This window comes from Hibiscus syriacus, unplaced genomic scaffold (genome assembly GCF_006381635.1).
Source record: "Hibiscus syriacus cultivar Baekdansim isolate YM2019G1 unplaced genomic scaffold, ASM638163v2 tig00112354_pilon, whole genome shotgun sequence".
Taxonomy (NCBI): Eukaryota; Viridiplantae; Streptophyta; class Magnoliopsida; order Malvales; family Malvaceae; genus Hibiscus; species Hibiscus syriacus.
Genome location: NW_024063314.1, coordinates 192,454 through 217,420, shown reverse-complemented (window position 1 = coordinate 217,420; position 24,967 = coordinate 192,454). Strand labels below are relative to the sequence as shown.

The following is a 24,967-nucleotide window of genomic DNA, read 5'->3' as shown; positions in this document are numbered from 1 at the left end:
TTATCATAATAAAGGTAACAGTCGGTTTTAATGAATTTCAATTCCATCCGTATGTTGTTATTTTCTTTAAATTGAGTTTGAGCGAGTGGAGTAAATTTTATAAATAAGAAAAGTTGAGATTAGGATAAAATTAAATTTATGGAAAAAAATCAAATTTGATTCATATAATTATTATAATATCATATATATATATATATATAAATATATTAAATATGATTATTTTACACGAACAAAAGTGGCATCGATAGTTCAAGAGATATTCTTATTCTTAGATGGCCTCATTTTCGAATAGCAATTCTATAAGATATAGAAACAAACAAATTGTTATCTTAAATTAAATGCAAAACAAATAAAATATCATCAAAGACCATGATCATATAAACTTTAGAATCGAAATAAAAAACAAAAAAACGACATGTCTCATCTTATGTTCACTCCTATACATTATAGGTTGTGTGTTCATTTGTATTAAGGAGTGGTAAGTAGCGGCAAACACAAAATCTGGGTATCAACTTAAGGTAAAGTGTAATTTACTTATTTATCTAAATATATAATTTACTTGAAAACGAAGAATGATTCATAACTGTACTATTTTTTTAAAATTGGGTTAATTACCTCATTCATACATAAACTATACCCAATTCTCTGTTTCATACATAATGTTTAAAAAATTATCGATTTCATACATGATGTTTTCTACCGTTAACGGGTTCACCCATTTCCATCACGAAAGGTGACGTGGCACTTTAAATGGGTGCCATGTGGCATGTGGCATTCCAGTCACCCATTTCTGAAGTTCAACATGACATTTTGTTAAGGGTTTCACGTCATCTTCCGTGACGGAAATGAGTGAATCCGTCAACGGTATAAAACATCATGTATGAAAACGAGAATTTTTAAACATTATATATGAAATTAAAAATTGGGTATAGTTCACGTATGAATAGGGTAATTAACCCTTTAAAATTCACTATAAATATTAAAATTAAAATAAGAAATTTGGGAATTTGGATGGGATGGTGGCTAGAGCCTCTCCCACCCTATAGAATGACTCCGTCATTGGTTAGGAATTAGAGAGCAAAATTTTATTAAATTTTCTTTATATTTTAAAAGAATTATTGTTAAAAGAACTATTTAAATATAATTTAATAAACTTTAATAAATCAAAAACAATTTAGAAACATTATAAATAAGACTCAAACAAAAAATAACTTTCAACTAAATAACGAAAATCCAAATCGATACTAAATATGTATATAACAAAATCCCAATCAAAATAGATAGAGAAAATCAGAATTTCATTTACTCAATAATATATAAAAATTAGTTTAATTTTGAATAAATAAATAAAAACTGCACAATTGAGTGAATAACAAAACAACTAAATATTCCCCGCCGTTTGACAGTTGTCAACTGTCTGTCAGGTGTCATATCTCTCTCCCTCTCACTGGGTTTCAGGGCTTTAACCGCGTCCACTCATATCGACCGTCCAGAGGTACACCCTTGACAATATCAAAATTGTACCTGTAATTTTTAAAATTTTATAAAATTAAAAACTAAAAAAAAGCCGGAGCGAATATTACGAAATAAAAAGTTAGTTAGTTAGTTAGTTAGAGATTTGGGGATTTTCCTGGTTCTGCAAATGCTAAAATGCACCATTTTGGTGGCACGACTTATCCTACGAACTAAAAAAAAGTTAGGAATGAGGAGAGAAGCAAACTCTTGCTTTTCTGCAAATCGAACTTGCTCGTACTTTTCAGCGGCGGCGAAGAACTCCTTTAGCTTCACTTGTGACGGTGGTGTTTTTCTATGTGGCGTTGCGGTTTCCTCTGAGTCTCCAACGAGTTCGATTGTTGGGATCGTTTCTGCACTGAAAAAATGGAAGAGGAGGTTAAAAATGGAGGGTGAAGGGAAAATATTCGCTTTTTTGTTTTTGTTTTCTTGAAATATAGGGATGTGAATTTGAAAGAAAAAAATGTAGTAATTAGTGAAGGGATCAAAGAAAAATCACCAGAATTTGTTGACGTTGATGCACGTTGATATTTCGGTTTCTAAACTCTTGGCCTGCAAAAAAGCGCTTCATGAACAGTTTTCAGGATATCAGTCAATCACAGATCAAGCCAAACGGAGATGTTTTGAGGAATAAAACCGCGTTCGAATCTTTCATTTCATTTCTCATCAACCAAACAGGGAAACAAAGTATGGAACTAACCTTTAGATCTACGAATCTCAAGCTATACTTGACAATATCACATGACTCGTTGCTAGCCGGGGAGTCCTCGCCGGAGCTGAGGCTCGAGCACATATCGCCGGATAGGAGTAATCCACCGGATTTCGATAAAGTAGACTGTGATAGGCTTGTTCCTCGAATTCTGAAGGAAGCAACGAGTATTTCCGAGAATAATGTCAGGTGAAGTTAACTCCAGTTCTTGCGATTCTTTAGAATCAACGGTTTTCCTTCTCTTTGACAATGAGAAGCTTGAGCTTGAAGAATCCATGTCTGCTGCCTGTTTCTGCGCTTCGTTTGGAGCTCTCGTACAATTTTTGTCTCTGGTTTTGCTATTCTTTGAGGGTTTACAGTCTGTAGACTGGAGAGTAAAAAAGGACGATTGAGAGAGAGGATGATGCGCCTGCAGCCGTTGACATCATGGACGGTGAGATTTGTTTCGTTGGTTTCCGACTCAACCGATCGATGCGATGTTTTTACAGTTATTATATTTTTTTAAAAAAATTACATTAAAAATAATATTTGGTAACATTATAACAAATAATTATGCAAATGATATTTAGATATTACAAATTATATTATTATTTATTTTTTAAAAGAATTAAATCCTGTTGACCCACGTATAAAGTATTTCGTAATATAAAAAAATCATTAGTATTAATATTTAAGTGATTGATAATTAAATTAATAATATAAGTGTATTGATATTGTGCATAAAGTTTTTAATTGATTTGATATTTCTATTATATTAATATAAGATATGATTTATTTTCAATTTAAGTTGAAATTTATTTTTTTTAAACGTATAATTATGAAAATATTTTATTAATAAAAATTTTATTCGATTTTACAATATAAACATTTAGAACGTTACTGTTTTTAATATTTAAAAATTTTACTTCAATAGATTAGGTCAAATTTCAAATTATAAAATGTGTAGCTATTCCAAACTTGTGAATATACCATCTCGTACGACTAAATTAATTAAGAAAACGTATAAGCATAGTGTTTGTAGCAACAAGATAATAGCTAGATAAATTATAGAATACAAATCGTGAGAAAAATGAAAATAAGTAAACTAGACTACTAGAGCTAATGCTCTTGCTTGGTTATTTTTTAAACAATAAAACCTTGAAATGTTGAGTTTGAAATTTAATGTAGTGTTATTATTTCAAAATAATAACTAATATTTAATGTTAATTGAAATAGCATAACAAATTTAAACATTATTCATAAATATTATAATTTAATTTAAAATAAATATAATTAATATGATAGGACTTAAAATATATATTTCCTCTCACACATGAAATCACTAAACTAACCTTAATCAACATAAAAATCTCTCAACACGATACATACCAAGTACACATGTTTACACCATATATTATACGTCTATAACTCATTAAGATTTATGTTCACTTTTTATTTTTCATGTACTAAATAATATATTATTAAATCTTATAGTAATTTTAAATAAAAAATCGTGATATATTTTTAATGAAAGTCGTCTAAATTAAGATTCAAATTGATGCATAGAACTTTATCTAATTATATATATCTGAACTTTACTTTAAAATTTAAACCGATTCAAACAAATTATTTATAGACATCGATTTAGACTAAAATGTAAAATTCAGATACCGATTGGAATCAATAAATCAATTTCAAGTACCTAATTAGACTATGAAGTTTTAGGTATCAAATTGCACATTAATACCCGAGTTCAGGTATCAAAATATACATTTACCGAAAAAGTTTATTAGCTTTATAGCGTCACCGAAAAAACTACGCGAAAACTCGTCAATGTATATAGTGGAGGGTATTTGACATTTCAGTACGTTCTACAAACATTTGCAGCGCGCATTTTTTCCCGAGAAAGTGATGGAAAACCCGTTCTTTAATACAGTTTGAAAGGGGGGAAAAAGAGAAACAGTGGGTGGGGAAAATGGGAACGGAGGAGAGAGGGAAAAAAGTGGAGGGATTTGGAGGGGATAGGAGATTGAGTGAAATCCCTCCCGATGATGATTGCTGCCCTATTTGCTTCGGTCCCTTCACCGTTCCTTGTCGAACTAATTGCGGTCATTGGTATTGCGGTACTTCTTTTTCAGCTTCCTTTCCTTTTCTTTTACGATTTTATTTGGTTACCAAAATCTGAAGTTTCCTTCTGTTTGCTGTTTGGTTGGTTAGAAATTTTTAAGAAAGGAAAAGAAATAGGGTTTTCCTCTGTAATTTTCTGTTGAGCTTTAGTTTAGGGTTTGATTAACTGAATCGTTTCAAACTAATTAAAGTTTTTACTGGTTAACGTTAATTTGTTCGTGCATTCAAGAAATCCACAGGAAACCATTTTTCATATAGTTTCTTTTGGTATATTGCTTGAAGAAAATAATTCTTGCTACAAGGAAGCAGGCATCTTTTTTCCTCTTTTCATTATTCTTCCTTTACTTTTAGAGTTTATAGTGTAATTGGTAAAGAATATGGAAGCACCTTATAAACTATAAATATTTTTTAAGGGTTTGTTTCTTTTACTATATTTCCACTTTTTATTTGCTGGTAACTTAATGAGATTGTCGTTGAAGAGATATTAGAAAATTTCTTGAAATTACGGATCCTTTTTCATTGTTAATACAAAAGAGCTTGTTGAGAGTCTTGAGTGTTAATTAAGCTTTTTTCCCCTTCTCCATCGGAGTAATGGGTGGGTGATTTTGGGGGTTTGGCCTTTATGCTATTTGCAGTTTACAAGTCACTGTGCCTTTCCGTTCGTCATTGCTGTCATTTCTTCACAAGAAATTCATTCATTCACTGTAGTTATTGCCGTGTTGCTAGTGCCTTTGGTTGCCAAAAAAATGTGTTCAGTTAGAACTCCAAAGTATCGCCTGCTCTTGCAATAAAGGGTTGAGTTTCAGTGATCATCAAGTTGTTTCTTTTTCCCTGCCTCCTTTTTGGTTTTGGCAGGCAATTGTATTTTGCAATTCTGGAACTATTCCTCGGCATCTAAGCCATGCAAGTGCCCCATGTGTGCTTGCAAGATTGTTAATTTGATGCCAGGGGCATCATTGCAACAACAACAACAGAGCCAGGAAGTTACTGAGGTTCTTAAAAGTGTACAGAGGTATAACCTCCTCTTTCTTGGAGGCGCGTGTGGATTCATTCAGGTATTTGTGCAATTATATCCACCTGTAGACTCTACATGCTAGTAAACTTAGATGCCAAGTGTTTTTTTTGTTTCTTTCTTGCTCGTCTTTTCTTTCCTTTGACACATACAACTTTAAAATTACTGGCTTTGATTCAGTGATCCTTTTAAGAATACTGTTGTGTGTTGTTAATATTTCATATGTTTTTCTGTATAATTTAATGGCTTTGATATTGCCTTGAAGGTGAACTGCAGAAGAGTGTTGTTCACCCTTACATACACGTGCTTTCTTCTTGATTATTTGTTCCTTTTATCTTACACCTGTGATGTACAATCTTTTGGTCTGTTGTGAGCGGGCCATAAACATTTTCTTCCTTATTTTTCTTAGCAGAAAGTGCGGGAGTTGCCATTCCTCATGAAGCGAATGCTCCAAGGGTTGATGGATCCTGATATAAATGATACATATGTTGCTGAGATACGCGTTTTTGCAGTTAAGATTATACAAATGATACAAATAATACTACCCTGCTTAAGCACATTGTGTCTGCTGGTGTGCATGTGCATGTGCTTGTCCTTCTCTTTATTTTAAGTTAATGCTATCTTTAACTGTTTCCAATTAGATAGTTTTGTACTACCTGTCTACCTTCAATGTCCAGTCCATGCATAATCTGCTATTTTCTTTTTGGTGTGTCATACATTAACTGTACATCTTCCATTTGAAAGTAGGTTAGTCGAGCATTTATCATTAAGTTTTAGGAAGGGGTGATGAAAAGGAGACTGTTTTATAACAATATACATTCATCAGGAGAAGCTTGGAACCTAATAGGTTGTTATGATGGTTGAGGTGATAATAAATATGATACTAATTGAAGTTAGGTATTTAAGTTTAATTTTTTTCCTTCAGTGAATGTGTCAGACAGAATTAACCATGAGGCACCATTGCCTTCCGATGTGTATTTATGGTCAACGAGTTGCTCATTTCATTTAAAAACTGGCTTCCCTATTGTTCTTGGCTAAACTCTTACAACTGCCCCTCATGTTTGCAGATGTTGCTGAGTATCATCTACAGAGCTACACCATTTGATTTTATTCCTACAGGTATGTATATACACACTTTCTTTTAATTGAGAAAAAAACTTATCAGTGACAGGGTCGATTCAATGAGGGTCATGATAAGTGTCCTGGTAATCGATATTTTATGGATGATTTTGGTGTTGGAGAGCTAATGCATCGCGGTATGTATATGCTAGTGTTTTCCTTTTTTCATGTTTTGCAGGGGGGTTAGGAATCAGTAGGGTGTTTGATTGTTCGGCAATTGCTCTAGTACTCATCCTGCGTCTGATAGGAATCTATCGAAGAAGACGACTTATGCAACGTGTGAGGCGCCTAGCAGCTATGGAACTTTTAGAGGAATGAACTTCAATGCGGGTTGATGGTTCTAATTCCTTCCCCTAGTGTTCTCACATTGATATGTCTATATATCACGGTGACTGAAAGCAGTTGTAAATGGACTGATTGTGTGTTTGAAGAAACTAATATTAGGTTGTATATAGTTATCAGAAGAATTTGGAGTGTCTGATCGAGTAGTATCGTGTTGGTGGCCAATGGCCGATACAAGTTCTATTATTAACTTCTTGTTTAATGTTTTATTTTGCTTTTCTGTATTTGCTTGCAATATCAGGTTAAGCGACTTTTTAGCTCTTTTATTTTGGTTTCTAAAATTAATCTTATTTTATTTTTCTATATCATTTAAAGAAAATAGGAATTGGAAATGAAATTTGTTGATAAAATTAATAAAATGTACTAATAAATATTTTATAAATAATTTAATAGATCAACTATCTATTTTAGCTAAGGAAGAACACCGATCTACCTTTTCTTGTTATGATAAGAAGCGGGCTTCGGAGCAAATATCTTAACCAACTCCAATGAAAACATTTTAACAATTTAAAATCCCTCAGATTTCGGAATTCAGAAAAAGAGTAGTAGTCAGCTGCCCCAAATCTTCTTCTTAGACACCGGTCCGTCATTCCTCCGATCAGCGGCGGATACCAAAAAATCTGCTTATAAGCCAAAAGATGGCTCCAACGAAGAACGTCCGTGCAATCTCACAAGAGGCCTTCGATGAGTTTGTGAAAGAGAACATCGACGATCTCGGGATGGACCCCGCCGAAGCCCTAGAAGACGCCATCCAAACACTCTCCCATCAAGGCGTCGATCTCTCTGGTCTCTCTCCTATCTTTTCGCTCTCTTTCGTTTTCTTCATTTTTATTCCCCCTTTCTCTATGTTGACTTTTGGAACTATGAATTCATAATAGGGATCGTGAAGTGTGTGCCTGGGGAAGGTGGCGGCGTCATGGACCATCCGGCGATACAATGTTTGCATAAACTAAATCAACTAAATTCCGACTCAAAGCATCTATTCGACGCTCAAGATTTAGTCCAAATCGCGGAATTACTTAATAACCTAAGTGAATTGTGTTGTGCTAATAAAGAAGATTCGGGAAATGCTGCAATCATTGCTAAAAATGGTGGTATTGCATTAGTTTGTTCGATCTGTAGTAAGATTCCAACTTAATCAAGGCAGTCTCTAGTTTCTTGCTTAAAGACCATGGCATCATTGCTCACTGGTATGAGACAATTCAATCCATTCATGTATATTTATTTAAGATTTAGTGATGGTTTTTGTGTTGGAGTTATTTGGTTATGTTGTTGTATTTTTAGATGTTCAAAGTACTGAGAATAGTAGGGCAAATGGTGGGCCGAAGACTGTGGTTAGTATTCTTAGTTATGGGATTCAAGATATAGATATCTTGAATTCAGGTTTCTCTGTTGTTGCTGTGGCGGCGACTGGTAATGAAGTTGTTAAACAATCATTTATGGAGTTGGGAATCGATGGGCTGATTCTTCAAGTTTTGAGTGGACAAATTCAGGGAAGTGTTCCAATCTTATATGATGCTATTCGTGTTCTGTTAACATCTGATGATAATCGTGTTGTTGCTTCCGAAGGAAGTAAAATATGTGTAGTAAATCTTTTAGGTAGTACCATTATTGTCCCTCAAAATGGTTGTGAGATATTTGTTTGCTTCAGGTTTATGGTTATGCACGAAGATTTGCAAAAATCGGAATTGCAAGAGCTCTTGTGGAATCTCTTCATGGAGAGTTTAGTTCACCTGGGCTTGTTTCAGCTTGCATAGCACTAAAAGCTATTGCTGTGAATGTAAGTTGTTAAAATTGTTTGAGGTATTAGAGATTACTTGATGTAGATTAATATAATAACAGTTTCCATTGCTAGAGGCTTAAGATGCTAATCATTTATGTGTGATGAAGTTTTGCCTTCTAATTTACCACAAGGTGTTTCCTTTCCTGTAGGATGAAATATGTAAGTCAATTGCTGATGCGGGTGGTATTGATGCGCTTCTGAAGTGTGTTGATGATAGTGGTGAACAACGCAACAAAACTGTAGCTAGAACTTGCTGTTCTTTGTTATCCAAGGTATAGATACAAAATGCTCCGTTGAGAGTTGTTTCCCTTATTATATAACCCGTGTTTGAGTTCAGATCTTTTCACTTTTTATTATCTTCTCTCTTGGTGTGAAATATTTTGCTTTAACAGCTGAGAATGCAAAGAGGCCTTCTTTAAGAGCTGTAAAATACTACCGTCCGGAAATGGGTTTTTGATTTTGGGTGATGTGTGATACTTCAATAGCATGCATTCTTTATATTGAAGATACATATCATCAATCACTAACTTGTATCTTTGTGAAGTTACATGATCCGAATTTTTCTTTCATTTCTTGATACTCTAATGCATATTTTTTCTGCTTTGACTAGTTGGCAGGAAGTGACTCAAATAAGAGTGCTATAGTTGAGAAAGGTGGTATGGACATGCTGATTAAATTGTCAGCAAGATTTTCTGATGACCCGTCTGTGCTGCAAGAGGTAAGGGACGAAAAATCTTTTACCAGTGAAATGCTTGCTTATCTGGGTAACAACCATTTAATATTCTGCTGAATTAGTACACGTAGTCCATGAAGTATTCATATGATAGTCACACTATTATATTGTGTTTGAAAACAACAATTCAAATGTTCCATAGAATACTCTCATGTATATAGTGGATGGTGTGATAATCATATGCATGCCATTGAAGCATTATAGGATTGACATCATAATGAATCATTTATATCATTGTTTTAGGTCATGGCCATTATTTCTGTACTCTGCTTGAGATCACCGGACAATGCAACTCGTGCCATTGAAGCCGGAGCTGGGGAATTTTCTATCCAGGCCATGCAGAAGTTTCCTGCTGCTCAGCAGATGCAGAGAAGTTCCTGCTTCATGATGCGGAATCTTGTTGTGAGGAACCCCGAAAACAGGCAAGTTTTGTAAATAGATGCAGAGTTCTTTACAGTTATTTTATTTCAGCACTTTGTTTAAGTTGGATTCGAAGCTTGGATAAGACAATTCTGATTCAAATGTGGTATTGACAAGTTGCTTTTAATAATAAACTTGACTTATGGAAACCAATGCTTTCATGTGCAGGACCCTGCTGCTGAATAACGGTATTGACAAGTATATCCGTAAGGCGAAAGAAAATCACGAAGGTTGCAAGGATGCTGCTACTGATGCGCTAAGGGATTTGGGGCTTGATAACTATAACTCATAGTTATGAACTATAAGGGATTCATTCTCTTTTCTGTGTGGTTAAATTTTTGTGATTTTCATTAATTTTCAAGAACTGAATACACTGATTTTTTATTCTAATTTTCATATATTTTGAGGATCATAACTTCGTACTCAGTGAATTTGACCGACGTGAATCTTGAACAAAGGGACGTTAGAGAACACGTGATGTTCGGGCACAAAGCATAAGCATATAGGTTATGACCGTATTCAACATGAAAGCTTGTGTGAAAACACATATATACATAAAGTATAAGCATATAGGTTATTACCGTATTCAACATGAAAGCTTGAGTGAAAACACATATATACATATATCAGACATAAAATGCATAGCAAAAGAATAGTATATTCCCTACTAATTTAATTTACTTGGTCGATAGTTATACATAAATGTAAATGCAACCTAAAAACAGCATTGTGGATCTCGGATGAATGTGTTACTCGTCTTCTTCAGAATCAGATGCACTGTCGAAGTTGAAGTCTCAAGATTCGACAGCAGAATCGTCAGTGGTAGCACTGCCCGCCTGGATAAAATCTTTCAGGTCATCTAATATGTAAGGTTCAACCAGTTTCCAAAACCACCCCGAATCGGTTCCAAGAAATCCTAGCCAAAACACTCCCCCTTTCCTCTTCACCCTGCAATTCAATGATTTTGTTTTCAATGTTTTCACAACTTTCTCTACACCTTCACTGCACCCTTTCAGCTTCAAAAGAATATCGCCGGATGCCGTTCTGTAGCCACTGTACATATACCAGTAAGCAAGTACAATTGGAGACAGCCACCGGTGAATTAACTTTGGGATCACTGGTTGACCCTTTGGGAAAAACTGGTTCGCATAGAAACCGAACTACGAGTGTGAGATAGTGCTGAATTTGCACGGGATAGCATCCTCACCGGCAATTAGCTTACTCGAGGGATGTAACCACTCCTGAAGTTGATCATGAATATGTCTCTTCAAAATAGAATGCCTAACGGAATCTTGATTGAACTCGAACCGTATCAGTTGATTCTTTTTCTCTTCATCCGAAACTCTGTAGACCACCTAAAAGCAACCCCACTAAAGCCTCTCGTTGTTCTTTGCTTAGGTTTAGGCTCACAGGTTTCATAACCTCTTTCCGGCTCGAGGTAAGGACATGCTCCAGCTTTTCCATTAATGGAGATTCGATTTCGTATTTCTTCTCGCACATCAGATCATATATCTTTTCGGCCTTCAACCTATCTCTGGAAGAGAGGTATCCATATAAAATAGTATTGCATGATTCAACATTGACACCGATTGTCGCATTACCAGGCATTTGATTGAAAATTTCCTCTGCTCTGCCAAGATTACTGACTTCGACCAATGAGTTCAAGTATATATTGAAAATGGTCCGATTGGGTCGGCATTTCTCTAGGCACTCTAAGAAGGTCGACTCAAGCTTATCGTGAAGGCTGAACTTGAGGTACATATCTGTTAGCTCGATGTAAGATGGCATAAGAGGCTTCTTACCACTCTCGATGAACTCTCTCATAAGTGACTCGGCAACATCCATTTGCTCGGATTTACACAAAACCTCTATAACTTTGTGGTATGCCGCAACACTGGCAGAGCCCATAAGCTTCTGCATCTTCCTGAATACCTCCAAAGATTTCGTGATCTCTCCGACTTTTGCATAAACTTCCATTATATAAACAAAAGCTTGAGAAGGGATGCCACCATCGTAATCGAGTAGTTTGATCCAAGTTGTTTCGGCTTCGTTTACATCCCCTTCCTTGGAACAAGCTCTCAAGATGGACACGAGCACTTCTCTTCCCTCTTCCATACCCGATTCTCGCATCATTTTCTGCATCGATTTTATCCTCTCTTTATCTACTGTATCCTGATAGCTATGCAACCAAATTAGGCCAACATATACATCCTTGTGTATCTCCAACCCACATGTTTGTAAATTGTGAAAGATGAACTCAGCCTGTTTTAAATAATATCTGGAAGAACCTCCCGGCGGTTGAGTTAAAAGAGCTCGGAAAAGCGAGTTATGCAAGCTAAGACGAGGTTGGTAGCCGCCTAGCTGAATCATCCGATTGTAAATGCCACAAGCTTCATCCAGGCAACCTTGAACAGGTGCAATGAGATACGCAACGATCAGAATGTGAAATGTAGATTCACTAGGCACACGTCCTTAGTTGATGATATCATCGAATATCTCTCTACATTTTGTGAACTTTGCCTCCTTCCCCATGTAGTCGGCTAGCTTGGTAGCAAGAGCAAAATACCAAGGTTGCTGCATCATCCACATATAAACCTGAAATGCAGTAAACAGCACATATCAGCGGTTCATATATACAATTTAGCGGGATCAATAAGGAATTTAATACCTTAAACCCGGTTTCGTTTTCTCGAATTCTCATACAGTGAACAGCTAAGTAAGTAGCTTCCTCTTGTTTCAGCCACTTCCTTTGCGCATTCAGAATCCTGACCAAAGTCCCCGCCTTATGGGCAGACAACTCTTTACAAAGCCAAACTAGCTTCGACCTTCGCCACTGCTCCGGCAACTCTTCCAGCTCCTTAACTTCGATCACCGGCGACGCCAAATGCTTCATGTCGTTCCCCGCGAAAATCCCACCACCGTCTTCAAAAGCAAACGCTTCGTTTTCGTTGTTGGACGAATCCCATTTCTCTTCTTCCTCTTCTCTTCCCTTTTCATCGACGGGACTAACTTGAGCGGTCGAGAACAAGGGAGAAGCCAAGCAACGGTGGCGGGAAAAAGAGGGCGGCAAAAGCGTCGAGCAGGAGCGGTGGGTTGAGGGGCGGGAAAAGCGGAGTTGGATGCTGGAAAGAGGGCAGTGGGAAGAGAGGGAAGATAAAGGGTAAGCGCGCATATGGTTTTTGGAGGGATTTATAGGGTTTAAAGAAGGAAAACCTGTTAAGATGGTAGCTGAAAGAGATGGGGAAAGGTGTTGAGCTTTGGTTACTACTAGCATTGCTGCTGTATATGCACAACCCCTTCTGGGGTTCTAAAGATTTGGTTTTTCAATGGCCTCCATTGATAAAGCTTTGGGCTTTATAACATTAATTGTGAATTTCTTTGGGGCCATCACCCATTATCCCATGAATTCATTGACAAATTTGGTTTATTAAGTTAAAATTCAAGATATAAACCTTTCAGTTTAATGACATAATTTGATCTTTTATTTTTATAATGTGTCCAACATGATAATAATCAATGATTTACTAACAAACTGATTTAACTCTTTACTTTAACAAATTCAATGGGAAAAACTAAGTTAGCTAAAACCAACTTTAGCGAACGAAACAGTTGAAAGTTGTGTTCCAGCAATGGACCGTGGAGAAGAAAACAATATTGCTGAAACAAGCTCGCCCAAAGTTTCTCTCCATTCTGCCCTCCGTCATGGTTCATTGATCCTGTACATGTATATTCGCACACACTCATATTGTAAAGCTAAATGAGCCAAACACTCTCTTCTCTGTTTCTTTTCTCTCAATAAAATCTATCGTCCCCTAGAAACAAAATCCTTGCAAAAGATTATCAAGCGAGAGTAAACGTTTCACGGGCCATAACCCATATTTTCACCAACCAAAAGGGAGTACCTGTTATGATCGGACGGTCATTCTGCTGCCACGTTACCTCGTAAACCAGCACCGACGAGCTTGATCTTAGTGGATTTTCTCTGAAACTGCTATATCAGATGATAATGCGAGTGGTTTTGGCTTTTTAGAAGTTTTTTTAAATAAAAAAAGAAGAAGCTTTTGAGTGGAGCGTTTAATGGCTCGATCGGCGATAACAATGCAGCCTGGGATGGAGTTGCCTATTATACATGATACCGATCCTTATGAATTGGTTAAAGATATTGGTTCTGGGAATTTCGGGTTGGCTAGGTTGATGAGAGATAAGCATACTGATGATCTTGTTGCTGTTAAGTATATCGAGAGAGGTGACAGGGTTAGTGTCCCTTAATCCCTTTTCTTACTCTTTATTTTAAAAATCCTAAATTTTTCTGATGGTGTTGAGCTTGAAATGGACTTTGATTTGTTGAAGGTTTAGTTGATTTGAGCTTGTGGAATTTGATTATCATTTCAGTTCATTGCTAGTTTTGATGATCAACTTCTTTGTTTCTTCCTGTGTTAATCGTGCTTCGCTGTGTTTGAGGGATTGCCATTGTGAAGTGTTATTTTTCGAGAATCGGTGGATAACATTGTTAAAAGATGGCATCCCATAAATTTGGAGTTGGAATTTCAATACCTGCACAATGGCCTTCTTTCTACTGAAATATCGAATGCGAATTGTTCATTTTCCGAGTTTACAAATTCTTATGATACTGTGTAATTCTGGACTTGACTAATGTGTCTATGAAGAATTTATGAGTTCAATTCCGTGTTCCTTTTTTCATCTCAATGTGCTGTTATATGCAACAGATTGATGAAAATGTGCAAAGGGAAATTATCAACCACAGGTCCCTAAGGCATCCGAATATCATCCGGTTCAAAGAGGTCTGTCGATGTTTCGATCATTAATGTTTATTATCTCTTCTCATCTTCGAGAAAGATTTTTTTGAACTAGTGAGTATATGGTGTCACACAGGTCGTATTAACACCAACACATCTGGCTATCGTGATGGAATACGATGCGAGAGGAGAGCTATTTGAACGGATATGTAATGCTGGCCGGTTCAGCGAGGATGAGGTTCTTTTATGTGATGTTTTCGAGTAGTTTTTGATCGATTACGGATTAGTCTATATTCATTCCTCTTCTTCTTGTCAAACTTACACCTCTGGCAGACACCATTTTTCTTTCAACAGCTTATATCAGGAGTGAGTTACTGTCATTCAATGGTAAGTAACTATTGTTTTGTTCCTTTACTTATCTGAAAGAGAATACGAGTTGACTCGGTTAGTCCTTTTTCCCCGAATTCCTCTCTGAAGCAAATATGCCACCGGGACTTGAAATTGGATAACTCATTACTGGATGGCAGTCCAGCTCCTCGTTTGAAGATTTGTGACTTTGGGTATTCCAAGGTATAGATGCTCCTCATTTTCTTCAAGTATCCATCCATATCTGGTGCATATCCTCAATGTCGCTTATTTACTCTTATCTGGTGTTTGCAAGACATGAAATTCTCCCGTTTCATCGGGCAGACCGTCTTTCTTTCCTTTTCCCCTCTGCATTTCTTATGTCTTTGATTTTCATTTTATGTTTATGTTGACATGGTATACTTTTTCCAGACCTCAGTGCTGCATTCGCAACCGAAATCAACTGTTGGAACTCCAGCTTATATAGCTCCTGAAGTGTTTCTCAAGAAAGAATATGACGGAAAGGTAATATTGTTTCATATTTGCCCTACTAAAACTCCGGCATATATTCAAATATATGTATGCAGGTCCAAATATCCCTATTAAACATGTACCGATACCTTATTCAACACTTGTCACATGCTGAAATTTTATTGCTGAACTAAATGTCAGCTTGCAGATGTCTGGTCTTGTGGGGTAACCATATATGTTATGTTGGTTGGAGCGTTGAAGACCAGGATGACCCAAAGAACTTCAACAAAACAATACATGTAAGCCCATTCCTCGGTTTATGCCAACAGTGGCAATTTTCTCAAATCTCGACTAATGCAATCGGTTGGTTCTTGCAGCGAATTATACATGTCCAGTACTCGATTCCAGATTATGTTCATATATCCCCCGAATGCCGTCATCTCCTCTCGAGGATCTTTGAGGCTGACACAACAAAGGTTAGTTCTCTCTTTGTTGAGGCCTTAAGTTCATACTCATACCTCTATCACGCTTCATGATTACTTGAAATAGCAGAAGCTAACTAATAACCATGTTATTACTCGGACACAAGTACTTAAAGAAAAATTAAGAGTCCGAGCAGCATAGATTTTGATTCATAAATTCAAAGTATATAATTTTGATTCGAGTTCATTATCAACAGAGGATATCCCTTCAAGAAATTAAGAATCATGAGTGGTTTTTAAAGAACTTACCAGCAGATCTCATTGATGAGAACTCGATGAATAACCAGTTCGAAGAACCTGATCAACCTATGCAAAGTGTTGATGAAATCACGCAGATCATTCAGAAGCCACTATCCCGGCAAAGAATAATAATAATCTCGATCATTATTTGACTGGATGCCTGGACCTTGATGACGATATGGAGGACCTTGACAATGATTCCGAGCTAGACATTGATAGTAGTGGCGAGATAATATATGCAATGTGATTCTGGTCATGCGAGTTTGCTAATCTAGGGTGGTCAACCGATGAAGGATCCAGCATTTGTTGCCACTGGCTTTCAAAACTCGTGTTTATATTATTTTTGAAATGGCATTATGTTCTGTTTTGCCGTCTATAATAGTTAGTGGCCTGCGGATAACAAAAAAGCACATCCTATATTCAATGCTCGATTTTCGAGCTTGAACGTTAACTCGAGAAGTTACATGAAAACAGCTTTCTTATTCAACTTCATACTTACATAATCATATAGCTGAAGCAGATTAAAAGTACATTTTCCATATGATGATACAAACTCTATTTATTATATCATGACAATTTAAAGCTAGAATCAAGATGTTACTGAAACAATTACACAGATTCGGGATCCTTGAAATCCTCGATTTGAACATTTTCGGCATCAAGTTTCTTGTAGTTGCTTCCGTTTTGAGTAACATAATACTTTCCCCAGTTATATTCTTTATACTTCATAAGAATTTTGTCATTCACTAGCTCCTCTAGAGGCTTCATTGTGACATAGTGGGAAGGGAAGAAGAAGAATGGAATCGAAAATCTTTCCCTTTGAGAATTGACCACCACTCTATGCTCTGCACTCACGTAAAGATCGTTACTCCAGACCTGCAAAATCCCATCTCCTTTTAGAATAAACAAACAAACAACAAACGAACCCGAACATCAACACCTTTAAAAATAAACAAGCGAACACGAACAAAACCTTGTTCGTTCAAGACCAGTTCCCCAGCTATTTGAACCAAAAAAGCAAGGTTACCTGAAGATTATCACCAATGTTAATGATGTAGGCATTTAGGATTGGTTTGATAGGAATCCACTCCCCATCTGATTGACTCCTAATTTGTAAGCCGCCAACATCATCCTGAACAAGCACAGTTAAGGCACCACCATCACTATGTCGACCAACACCAAGTGCTAGCTCAGGAAAAGGGCAAGGTGGATAGTAATTCAGCCTCAGAGGACCAGTCTGGTGTTTAAACAATTCACCCAATCGATTAGCCGCCAAACCTAAGCTTATAGAAATGAGTTCCAGCAATCTGAAAGCCAATTTCTCCACCACTCTGCAATACTCCAGGCATGTCTCTATACACAAAACATATTGCATCAATCAAGTGCCAAAACCCAAATTAGTTAAACAACTGCATATACATATATATGACCAAAATCTTAACAGAGCTTAATTAAAGGAAAATGTTCATGTAAGAACTCTTTCAGTCATTTAAGCAAGCATATTGCGAGCCAAAATTTAAAGCCTTTATTTACCTAAACTCAGGGGGATTCTCAGGCCACTTGTTAGTGTAGCTTCTAATTCCTCATCATCCGGATCAGGCGATGCTGGGAGAATCGTGGGTTCTTGTATCAACATATCGAAAACCTCTTTCCAGTCTCTGATGTTCTTAGTATGTTCTTCGTCATGGTAACACGTAAAGTTCAGTTCATCTCGCTTAACTTTCCTTTTCTCCTCTATGGGAAGGTGAAAGAACGCTTTTGCCACTTTCTCCACCCTGTTGCGTAATTCCAAAGGCACCCCATGATTGATCACTTGGAAAAAAACCCCATTTTTGGCACGCCTTTCCGATCTCCATAGCCAGCTTTTCGGTTTCCGATGCCGACAGGTCGATTACTGGGATCTCATCGACTTCGATTGTACTAAGTTTCGGCCTGTGGTCAGGTACCTGCACAAAAGCTTCATCAATCTCTCCCATGGTGAAACCTTTCGAATGTATTGGTTTGATTGACAATAAGCTTTATAAACAATGAAGAAGACGATTTTCTTAACAAAATAATATATTGGTTGGTTGGCTGTAGGTAATCGAAGACAATCGAAAATAAACACTGCTTAATTCAAAATAATTTGTGGTAGGTAAAATTAGTAGGGTTGGCTGGCATTACCAAGGATTAAAATTTGTTCCTCGACAACTTATACCAGCAGTGAGTTATTGTCATTCAATGGTAAGCAACTATAATTTTGTTCCTTTACTCATCTTAAAGAGAATACAAGTTTAAATCCTTTTTCAGAATTCCTCTCTGAAGCAAATATGCCACCGGGACTTGAAATTGGAGAGCACATTACAGGATTGCAGTCCAGCTCCTCGTTTGAAGATTTGCGACTTCGGGTATTCCAAGGTGTAAAAGCTCTTTATTTTCTTCAAACATCCATATCTCAATGTCGCTTACTTACTCTTATCTGGTGTTTGTAACAAATGAAATTCTCCCGTTTCATCGGGCAGACCCGTCTTTCTTTCCTTTTCCCCTCTGCATTTTTCATTTCATGTCTTTGATTTTCATTTTATGTTTATGTTGACATGGTATACTTTTTCCAGTCCTCGGTGCTGCATTCGCAACCGAAATCGACTGTTGGAACTCCAGCTTATATAGCTCCTGAAGTGTTTCTCGAGAAAGGAAATGACGGAAAGGTGATTGTTTCATATTTGCCCTACTAAAATCCCGGCATATATTCAACTATATGTATGCAGGTCCAAATGTCCCCATTAAACCTGTACCTATACCTTATTCAACACTCGTCACATGCAAAATTTTATTGCTGAACTAAATGTCAGCTTGCATATGTCTGGTCTTGTGGGGTAACCATATATGTTATGATGATCCGAAGAACTTCCACAAAACAATATATGTAAGCCCATTCCTCGGTTTATGCCAACAGTAGCAATTTCCTCAAATCTCGACTAATGCAATCGGTTGGTTCTTGCAGCGAATTATACATGTCCAGTACTCGATCCCAGACTATGTCCATATATCCCCCGAGTGCAGTCATCTCCTCTCGAGGATCTTTGAGGCTGACACAACAAAGGTTAGTTCTCTCTTTGTTGAGACCTTAAGTTCATACTTATGCCTCTATCATGCTTCATGATTACTTGAAATAGCAAAGGCTTACTCATAACTATGTTATTACTCGGGCACAAGTACTTAAAGAAAAATTAAGAGTCCGGGCAACATAGATTTGTAAAAGTTACAACCTCAATTCCCCATGGTACTTGATTCATAAATTCAAAGTATATAATTTTGATTCAATTCGTTATCAACAGAGGATATCCATTATAGAAATTAAGAATCATGAGTGGTTTTTAAATAACTTAACAGCAGATCTCATTGATGAGAGCTCGATGAATGATCAGTTCGAAGAACCTGATCAACCTATGCAAAGTGTTGATGAAATCATGTCGATCATTTCCGATGCCACTATCCCGGCAACGAATAAAAATAATCTCGATCATTATTTGACTGGTTGCCTGGACCTTGATGATGATATGGAGGACCTTGACAATGATTCCGAACTAGACATCGATAGTAGTGGCGAGATAATATATGCAATGTGATTCCGGTCGTGCCAATGTGTTACTCTAGGGTTGGTTTTCAAAACTCAATTGTTTATGTTATTTTTGAAATGGCATTATGTTCTGTTTTGTTGCCTATAAAAGTTAGTGGTCGGCGGATAACAAAAAAGAACATCCTATAATCAATGCTCGATTTTCGAGCTTGAACTTTAACTCGAGAAGTTACATGAAAACAGCTTTCTTAATCAACTTCATACTTACAGAATCATAATGCTGAAGCAGATTAAAAGTACATTTTCCATATGATGATACAAACTCTATTTATTATATCATGACAATATAAAGCTGAAACTTAGAACAGGTAATAGTTTAGAATCAAGATGTTACTGCAACAATTACCCAGATTTGGGAGCCTTGAAATGATCGATTTGAACATTTTCGGCATCAAGTTTCTTGTAGTTGCTTCCGGTTCGATTAACATAATACTTTCCCCAGTTATATTCCTTATACTTTGCCGGATTTTTGTCATTCACTAGCTCCTCTAGAGGTTTCACTGCGACATAGTGGGAGGGGAAGAAGAAGAATGGAATCGAAAATCTTTCCCTTTGAGAATTCACCACCACTCTATGCTCTGCACTCACGTAAAGATCGTTACTCCAGACCTGCAAAATCCCATCCCCTTTTACAATAAACAAACAAACAAACAAGATAATAAACAGACGAGCCTGAGCATCAACACCTTTAAAAATAAACAAACGAACACGAACAAAACCTTGTTCATTCGATCCCGGCTATTTGTACCAAAAAAGCAAGGTTACCTGAAGAGTATCAGCAATATTAATGATGTAGGCATTTGGGATTGGTTTGATAGGAATCCACTCCCCATCTGATTGCCTCCTAATTTGTAAGCCGCCAACATCATCCTGAGCAAGCACAGTTAAGGCACCACCATCCCTATGTCGACCAACGCCAAGTGCTAGCTCAGGAGAAGGGCAAGGTGGATAGTAATTCAGTCTCAACATACCAGTCTGGTGTTTAAACAATTCACCCAACCGATTAGCCGCCAAACCTAAGCTTATAGAAATGAGTTCCAGCAATCTGAAAGCCAACTTCTCCACCTCTCTGCAATACTCCAGGCATGTATCTCTATATACACAAAACATATGGCATCAATCAAGTGCCAAAACCCGAATTAGTTAAACAACTGCGTATCATATATATGACCAAAATCTTAACAGAGCTTAATTAAAGGAAAATGTTCATGTAAAAATTATTTTCAGTCGTTTAAGCAAGCATATTGCGAGCCAAAATTTAAAGCCTTTATTTACCTAAACTCAGGGGGATTCTCAGGCCACTTATTAGTGTAGGTCATAATTTCTTCATCATCCGGGTCAGACGATGCTGGGAGAATCGTGGGGTCTTGTATCAACATATCGAAAACCTCTTTCCAGTCTCTGATGTTCTTAGTATGTTCTTCGTCATGGTAACCCGTAAAGTTCAGTTCATCTCGCTTAGCTTTCCTTTTCTCCTCTATGGGAAGGTGAAAGAACGCTTTGGCCACTTTCTCCACCCTGTTGCGTAATTCCAAAGGCACCCCATGATTGATCACTTGGAAAAAACCCCATTTTTGGCACGCCTTCCCGATCTTTACAGCGAGTTTTTGGGTTCCGGATGCCGACAGGTCGATTACTGGGATCTCATCGACTTTGATTGTACTAAGTTTCGGCCTGTAGTCAGGTCCCTGCACAAAAGCTTCATCAATCTCTCCCATGGTGAAACCTTTCGAATGTAGTGGTTGGATAGTTTGAAAATAAGCTTTATAGACACTGAAGAAGACAACTTTCTTAAGAAAACAATATATTGGTCGGTTGGCGGTAGGTAATCGAAGACAATCGAAAATAAACACCTCTTAATTCAAAATAATTTGTGGTAGGTAACATTAGAGGGGTTTGCTGGCATAATTTGTTCTAGAAACTTTGTTATTATGACATATAAATTTTGTATAGATTAAATAAAATGTAATTGAATTATATTAAAATATTATGGACTGAATATTGGATATCCTTGTGAACGTAAGTATATCATAAAATTATGACTAATTAATATGGATCAAATAGTTAAAGATAGTGTGAGCATTAAAAATCAGAGTATCATCAAACAATCCCATGATAGGGTCTAACAGACTGGATCGAATCGTGACAACGTTGGGTAGGATTTCAATACTCATTAATTATATGATTTTGAAATCATGAATCTGAATGTCTTCAACCTTTAGCTTCTTATAATCACCCCGACTTCTAGCAACAAAGAACTCGCCGAAGTTGTATTCTCTGTATTTGGGGGGGGGGGGGGTTTGCTCATTCACAAGCTCCTCCAATGGCCATCGCGTAGTGAGAAGGGAAGAAGAAGACCGGAATCGAATACCTTTCCCTTTCTGAGTTCACCACCACCCTATGCTCCACACTCTTGTACGCTTCATTGCTCCAAACATGCAAAACCGAATCGTGGATAACATCATACTAACCTGACCTGAATAAAAACCGTTTGTCTGAGTCCAGCTCCGATGGACCAAGATTAATCTTAAGTTACCTGAACTGTATAACCAACATTGACGAAAAAGGCATTTGGTGTCGATTTAACAGGAACCCAAACGCCGTACGATTTTCTCTTTACTTGTAGTCCTCCGACATCATCTTGAACGATGATGGTTAAGGCACCGGCATCCTTGTGTTGACCGACGCCGAGTGCTAACTCGGGGCAAGGGCATGGAGGATAGTGATTAAATCTTATCATTGATGTATGATCCTCAAAGTAGCTATTGAAACTGTTAGATGGTAAGCCTAAGCTTAATGCCAGGAGTTCCAATAGCTTTTAAGCTAGTTTTTCCAGTTCTCGAGCATACTCTTGGCATACCTCCCCATCCAACAATAAACCAGGTGCCAAATTAATATAAGGCATAACCAAGGCACTTGTGCATGTAAGTTGTTCCGATTTAACTTGAAAAAAACCTCATATTTGACTCCATCATTTTTCAAATCCAGCTAAGTAGTTTACGAGTCTAATCGGTCTTTCTTCTCCTATTGAAAAATCTCATCTAGAATTCAAGCTTGAACATATATAATTAATTTTGAAATCAAATATGAGAAATTCAAATCTAGCTCAGTTTTTAGTAGATAAATACGTCAAGTTAATCGAGCCTAACACCAAACTTTGACATGACAATCACCAAATCAAATTGTTAAAGAAATTAATAAGATTTGCTAATTTGTAAAACATGGTCATCTTTAAGCCAAAAAATTAATTCTTGAAGGGAGTCATAGATTTGTTCATCTCTGTCAGCTAATTTATCAAACATATCAAAGGCAAAAAAAAAAAACACTAGCACCTTCTCTATCATTTCCAGGCATGAAAAAAGATCCCCAAGGGAAGATTATTTACCTAAACTGGGGAAGGTTCTGAGGCCACTGGTTACTCAACGTCCTGATTTCTTGATCCTCAGGGTCAGGCGAAGCAGGTAGAAAAGATGGGTCTTTGATCAAGAAATCAAACACCTCTTTCCAGTCTCTAACATTCTTGGTGTGCTCGCTTTCGTGGTAACCGTATGAATTCACTGCATCTCGTTTAACCTTTGTTTTTTGCTCTATGGTTAGATGGAAGAAGGTTTTAGCTGCTGTGTTTATCTTTGTGAATAATTCCAAAGGCACACCATGATTGATGACTTGAAAAAAAACCCAGTTCTTGCAGGCGTCTGCAATCTCTGAAACAAGTAGCTTGAGGTCTATAGTTGAGAGATCGATGAGTGGGATTGGGATTCCCTGGGTTTCGATGGTATCGAGTTTGGGTCGGTGCTCGCCGGCTTGGATGAAAGCTTGATCGACTTCTCCCATGGGGCTAGATGATGTTGCTAAACCACCTTTTGGGTATCATGTGAGTATGGTTTCTTTTCTATACACATTGAACACGGACAGTTAGTTTCCTCAATCAACATTGTCCAATGGTTCTTCTTTGGAATGTTGTGTTTTATTACATGGATCACTCTTTTTTCGTACCTTATCACAAAGGGTATTATTCATAGCATCATAAGTTTAAAGTAAGGCTAGGGAAGTACAACTATTTGCATGGAACTAATACGATAAGTGTAGATTTGGGGGTTTGAAACAGGCGATACGAGGACTACCTAACACATATTGGAGTGGATAGATGGTTGGGGAAGTGCTTCATGTGAATCTGAGTAGAAAGCACTCTTAATGGCAGCTACATGGCTTAGATAAATCACCTTAGCTATGGTTGCTCAAATCTAAGAAGAGAATGCAGTTAAGCTGCAAACAGCTTCCACATAACCGAATCCTTAGGCCAGTCGAACTTCCTTGCCACTAGATGAAATCTAGTTACATCCTTGTTTCCATTTTAGTCTTGACACTATGCATAGGTTTGAACAGTGTTAGGGAAAACCTATTTCTAGTATTTCAAAGCATGCAAAGATGAAATCTAAAATAATGAAAAATGTACCAGTTATCAACAGTTGACTCCGGGTATGCAGAAATTTTCTGAGCTAAGCTAAATGAAATGACGGTATTTAGTAGTATTACCCAGCAGAAGCCTTGCGAATGCTCGAATCATCCTCAATTCCACTCTCTATTTTCTTTGGATCTGCTCTATCGCATACAGATTTCAATTCCGATGATAGTTTTGTTCTTCTTGGATTAAATAGAAGCTGGACAAGGCTTCCAGTTCCTGATGAAATTATAGTTTGCAGTCACTTTGATATACATTCAGATTCCGACTTTGGGGACAAGATGTTAACCTTCAACTCATCTGGATCTCCATCTAAACTAACTTCCTCAAAGAACCTCTTTGGGTTCTTTTCAACCAGTTTCGGTGATTATTTAACGAAACTATTCAAGCATTTGCATTCCTTTTGTTGTAAAAGCTTTGCCTCATTGGTATAGATTTTGGCAATGAATGCAGCCAAAGCATTCGAGCAGGGGAAGGAGATGTATGTGTGCTCAGATCAAGGGAGTTCACAATCAATGTTACCAGCAGTCTCATTAATATAATGCCACCTGACTCTACCCCTTGGCCCGAGGAGTTCGATAATAAGTTTTACAAACTCTTATTTTTTTAACTCGAACTTTTCTAGTTGATCCAAACATAATCTGAAGGACAAAGTTAAAAAAAAACCCATACATTTGCATAAAATCTAAGCCAAACCATAAAGGTGTAAATGCTCAACCTCAATCCAAATATCCTGGCCCATCAACCGCAAAACATTCCTTCTCACTTCAGTTCTATAAGTACCAACAGCTTCATCAACATCTTTCTCTACATACAAAACTACTTTATCATAGATTTTAAGGTGCTTGGCGTACA

General features: G+C 37.0%; 4 protein-coding genes and 5 pseudogenes across 7 annotated transcripts; 4 read left to right on the top strand and 5 right to left on the bottom strand.

The window, feature by feature from the left end:
* Nucleotides 1-1,602: 1,602 nt before the first annotated feature.
* LOC120178613 lies at nucleotides 1,603-4,094 on the bottom strand (annotated as a pseudogene).
* LOC120178664 (E3 ubiquitin-protein ligase RNF170) lies at nucleotides 4,038-7,066 on the top strand. 2 transcript variants are annotated; one of them, XM_039184467.1, is made up of 5 exons: nucleotides 4,038-4,323; nucleotides 5,183-5,382; nucleotides 5,752-5,850; nucleotides 6,407-6,458; nucleotides 6,637-7,066. In XM_039184467.1, the coding sequence occupies exons 1-5, from the start codon at nucleotides 4,176-4,178 to the stop codon at nucleotides 6,774-6,776; spliced, it is 639 nt and encodes a 212-aa protein (XP_039040398.1). In that variant the 5' UTR covers nucleotides 4,038-4,175; the 3' UTR covers nucleotides 6,777-7,066. The 2 variants fall into 2 exon arrangements, with proteins under 2 accessions (XP_039040398.1, XP_039040397.1); XM_039184466.1 differs by having other exon boundaries at nucleotides 5,749-5,850.
* A 168-nt stretch (nucleotides 7,067-7,234) lies between these two features.
* On the top strand, nucleotides 7,235-10,111 carry LOC120178661 (armadillo repeat-containing protein 6-like). Its single transcript, XM_039184462.1, is given in 8 exon segments — nucleotides 7,235-7,586; nucleotides 7,679-7,990; nucleotides 8,085-8,368; nucleotides 8,452-8,580; nucleotides 8,733-8,855; nucleotides 9,194-9,301; nucleotides 9,560-9,738; nucleotides 9,905-10,111. Coding segments are annotated over 8 exon segments (1,407 nt in total). The 5' UTR covers nucleotides 7,235-7,438; the 3' UTR covers nucleotides 10,029-10,111.
* A 374-nt stretch (nucleotides 10,112-10,485) lies between these two features.
* Nucleotides 10,486-13,109, bottom strand: LOC120178612 (annotated as a pseudogene).
* A 704-nt stretch (nucleotides 13,110-13,813) lies between these two features.
* On the top strand, nucleotides 13,814-16,311 carry LOC120178666 (annotated as a pseudogene).
* Nucleotides 16,312-16,612: 301 nt separating this feature from the next.
* On the bottom strand, nucleotides 16,613-18,012 carry LOC120178667 (annotated as a pseudogene).
* LOC120178662 (flavanone 3-dioxygenase 2-like) lies at nucleotides 16,834-21,376 on the bottom strand. Of its 3 annotated transcripts, none has more exons than XM_039184464.1 (3): nucleotides 20,926-21,376; nucleotides 20,416-20,743; nucleotides 16,834-16,924 (listed from the first exon to the last, which is right to left on the bottom strand). In XM_039184464.1, exons 1-3 carry the CDS (start codon nucleotides 21,366-21,368, stop codon nucleotides 16,883-16,885), a joined length of 813 nt encoding a protein of 270 aa, XP_039040395.1. In that variant the 5' UTR covers nucleotides 21,369-21,376; the 3' UTR covers nucleotides 16,834-16,882. The 3 variants fall into 3 exon arrangements, with proteins under 3 accessions (XP_039040395.1, XP_039040394.1, XP_039040396.1); XM_039184463.1 differs by lacking the exon at nucleotides 16,834-16,924 and adding an exon at nucleotides 19,885-20,259; XM_039184465.1 differs by lacking the exon at nucleotides 16,834-16,924 and adding an exon at nucleotides 20,105-20,276.
* LOC120178665 (serine/threonine-protein kinase SRK2E-like) lies at nucleotides 18,829-19,663 on the top strand. Its single transcript, XM_039184468.1, has 3 exons — nucleotides 18,829-18,936; nucleotides 19,015-19,113; nucleotides 19,349-19,663. The coding sequence occupies exons 1-3, from the start codon at nucleotides 18,856-18,858 to the stop codon at nucleotides 19,637-19,639; spliced, it is 471 nt and encodes a 156-aa protein (XP_039040399.1). The 5' UTR covers nucleotides 18,829-18,855; the 3' UTR covers nucleotides 19,640-19,663.
* A 445-nt stretch (nucleotides 21,377-21,821) lies between the features above and the next one.
* On the bottom strand, nucleotides 21,822-23,605 carry LOC120178611 (annotated as a pseudogene).
* Nucleotides 23,606-24,967: the final 1,362 nt, after the last annotated feature.

Bases quoted from the DNA above. Each gene is read 5' to 3' on its own strand.
- LOC120178664 (XM_039184466.1), top strand. From the start codon at position 4,176: ATGGGAACGGAGGAGAGAGGGAAAAAAGTGGAGGGATTTGGAGGGGAT. The intron at 5,851-6,406 runs GTTAAGATTATA...TCATGTTTGCAG, and splicing joins CTGAGATACGCGTTTTTGCA to ATGTTGCTGAGTATCATCTA. The intron at 6,459-6,636 runs GTATGTATATAC...CATGTTTTGCAG, and splicing joins ATTTGATTTTATTCCTACAG to GGGGGTTAGGAATCAGTAGG.
- LOC120178665 (XM_039184468.1), top strand. From the start codon at position 18,856: ATGTCAGCTTGCATATGTCTGGTCTTGTGGGGTAACCATATATGTTAT. The intron at 18,937-19,014 runs GTAAGCCCATTC...TGGTTCTTGCAG, and splicing joins ACTTCCACAAAACAATATAT to CGAATTATACATGTCCAGTA. The intron at 19,114-19,348 runs GTTAGTTCTCTC...CGTTATCAACAG, and splicing joins TTGAGGCTGACACAACAAAG to AGGATATCCATTATAGAAAT.
- LOC120178662 (XM_039184463.1), bottom strand. From the start codon at position 21,368: ATGGGAGAGATTGATGAAGCTTTTGTGCAGGGACCTGACTACAGGCCG. The intron at 20,744-20,925 runs GTAAATAAAGGC...TTGTGTATATAG, and splicing joins GAGAATCCCCCTGAGTTTAG to AGATACATGCCTGGAGTATT. The intron at 20,260-20,415 runs GTAACCTTGCTT...GGGATTTTGCAG, and splicing joins ATATTGCTGATACTCTTCAG to GTCTGGAGTAACGATCTTTA.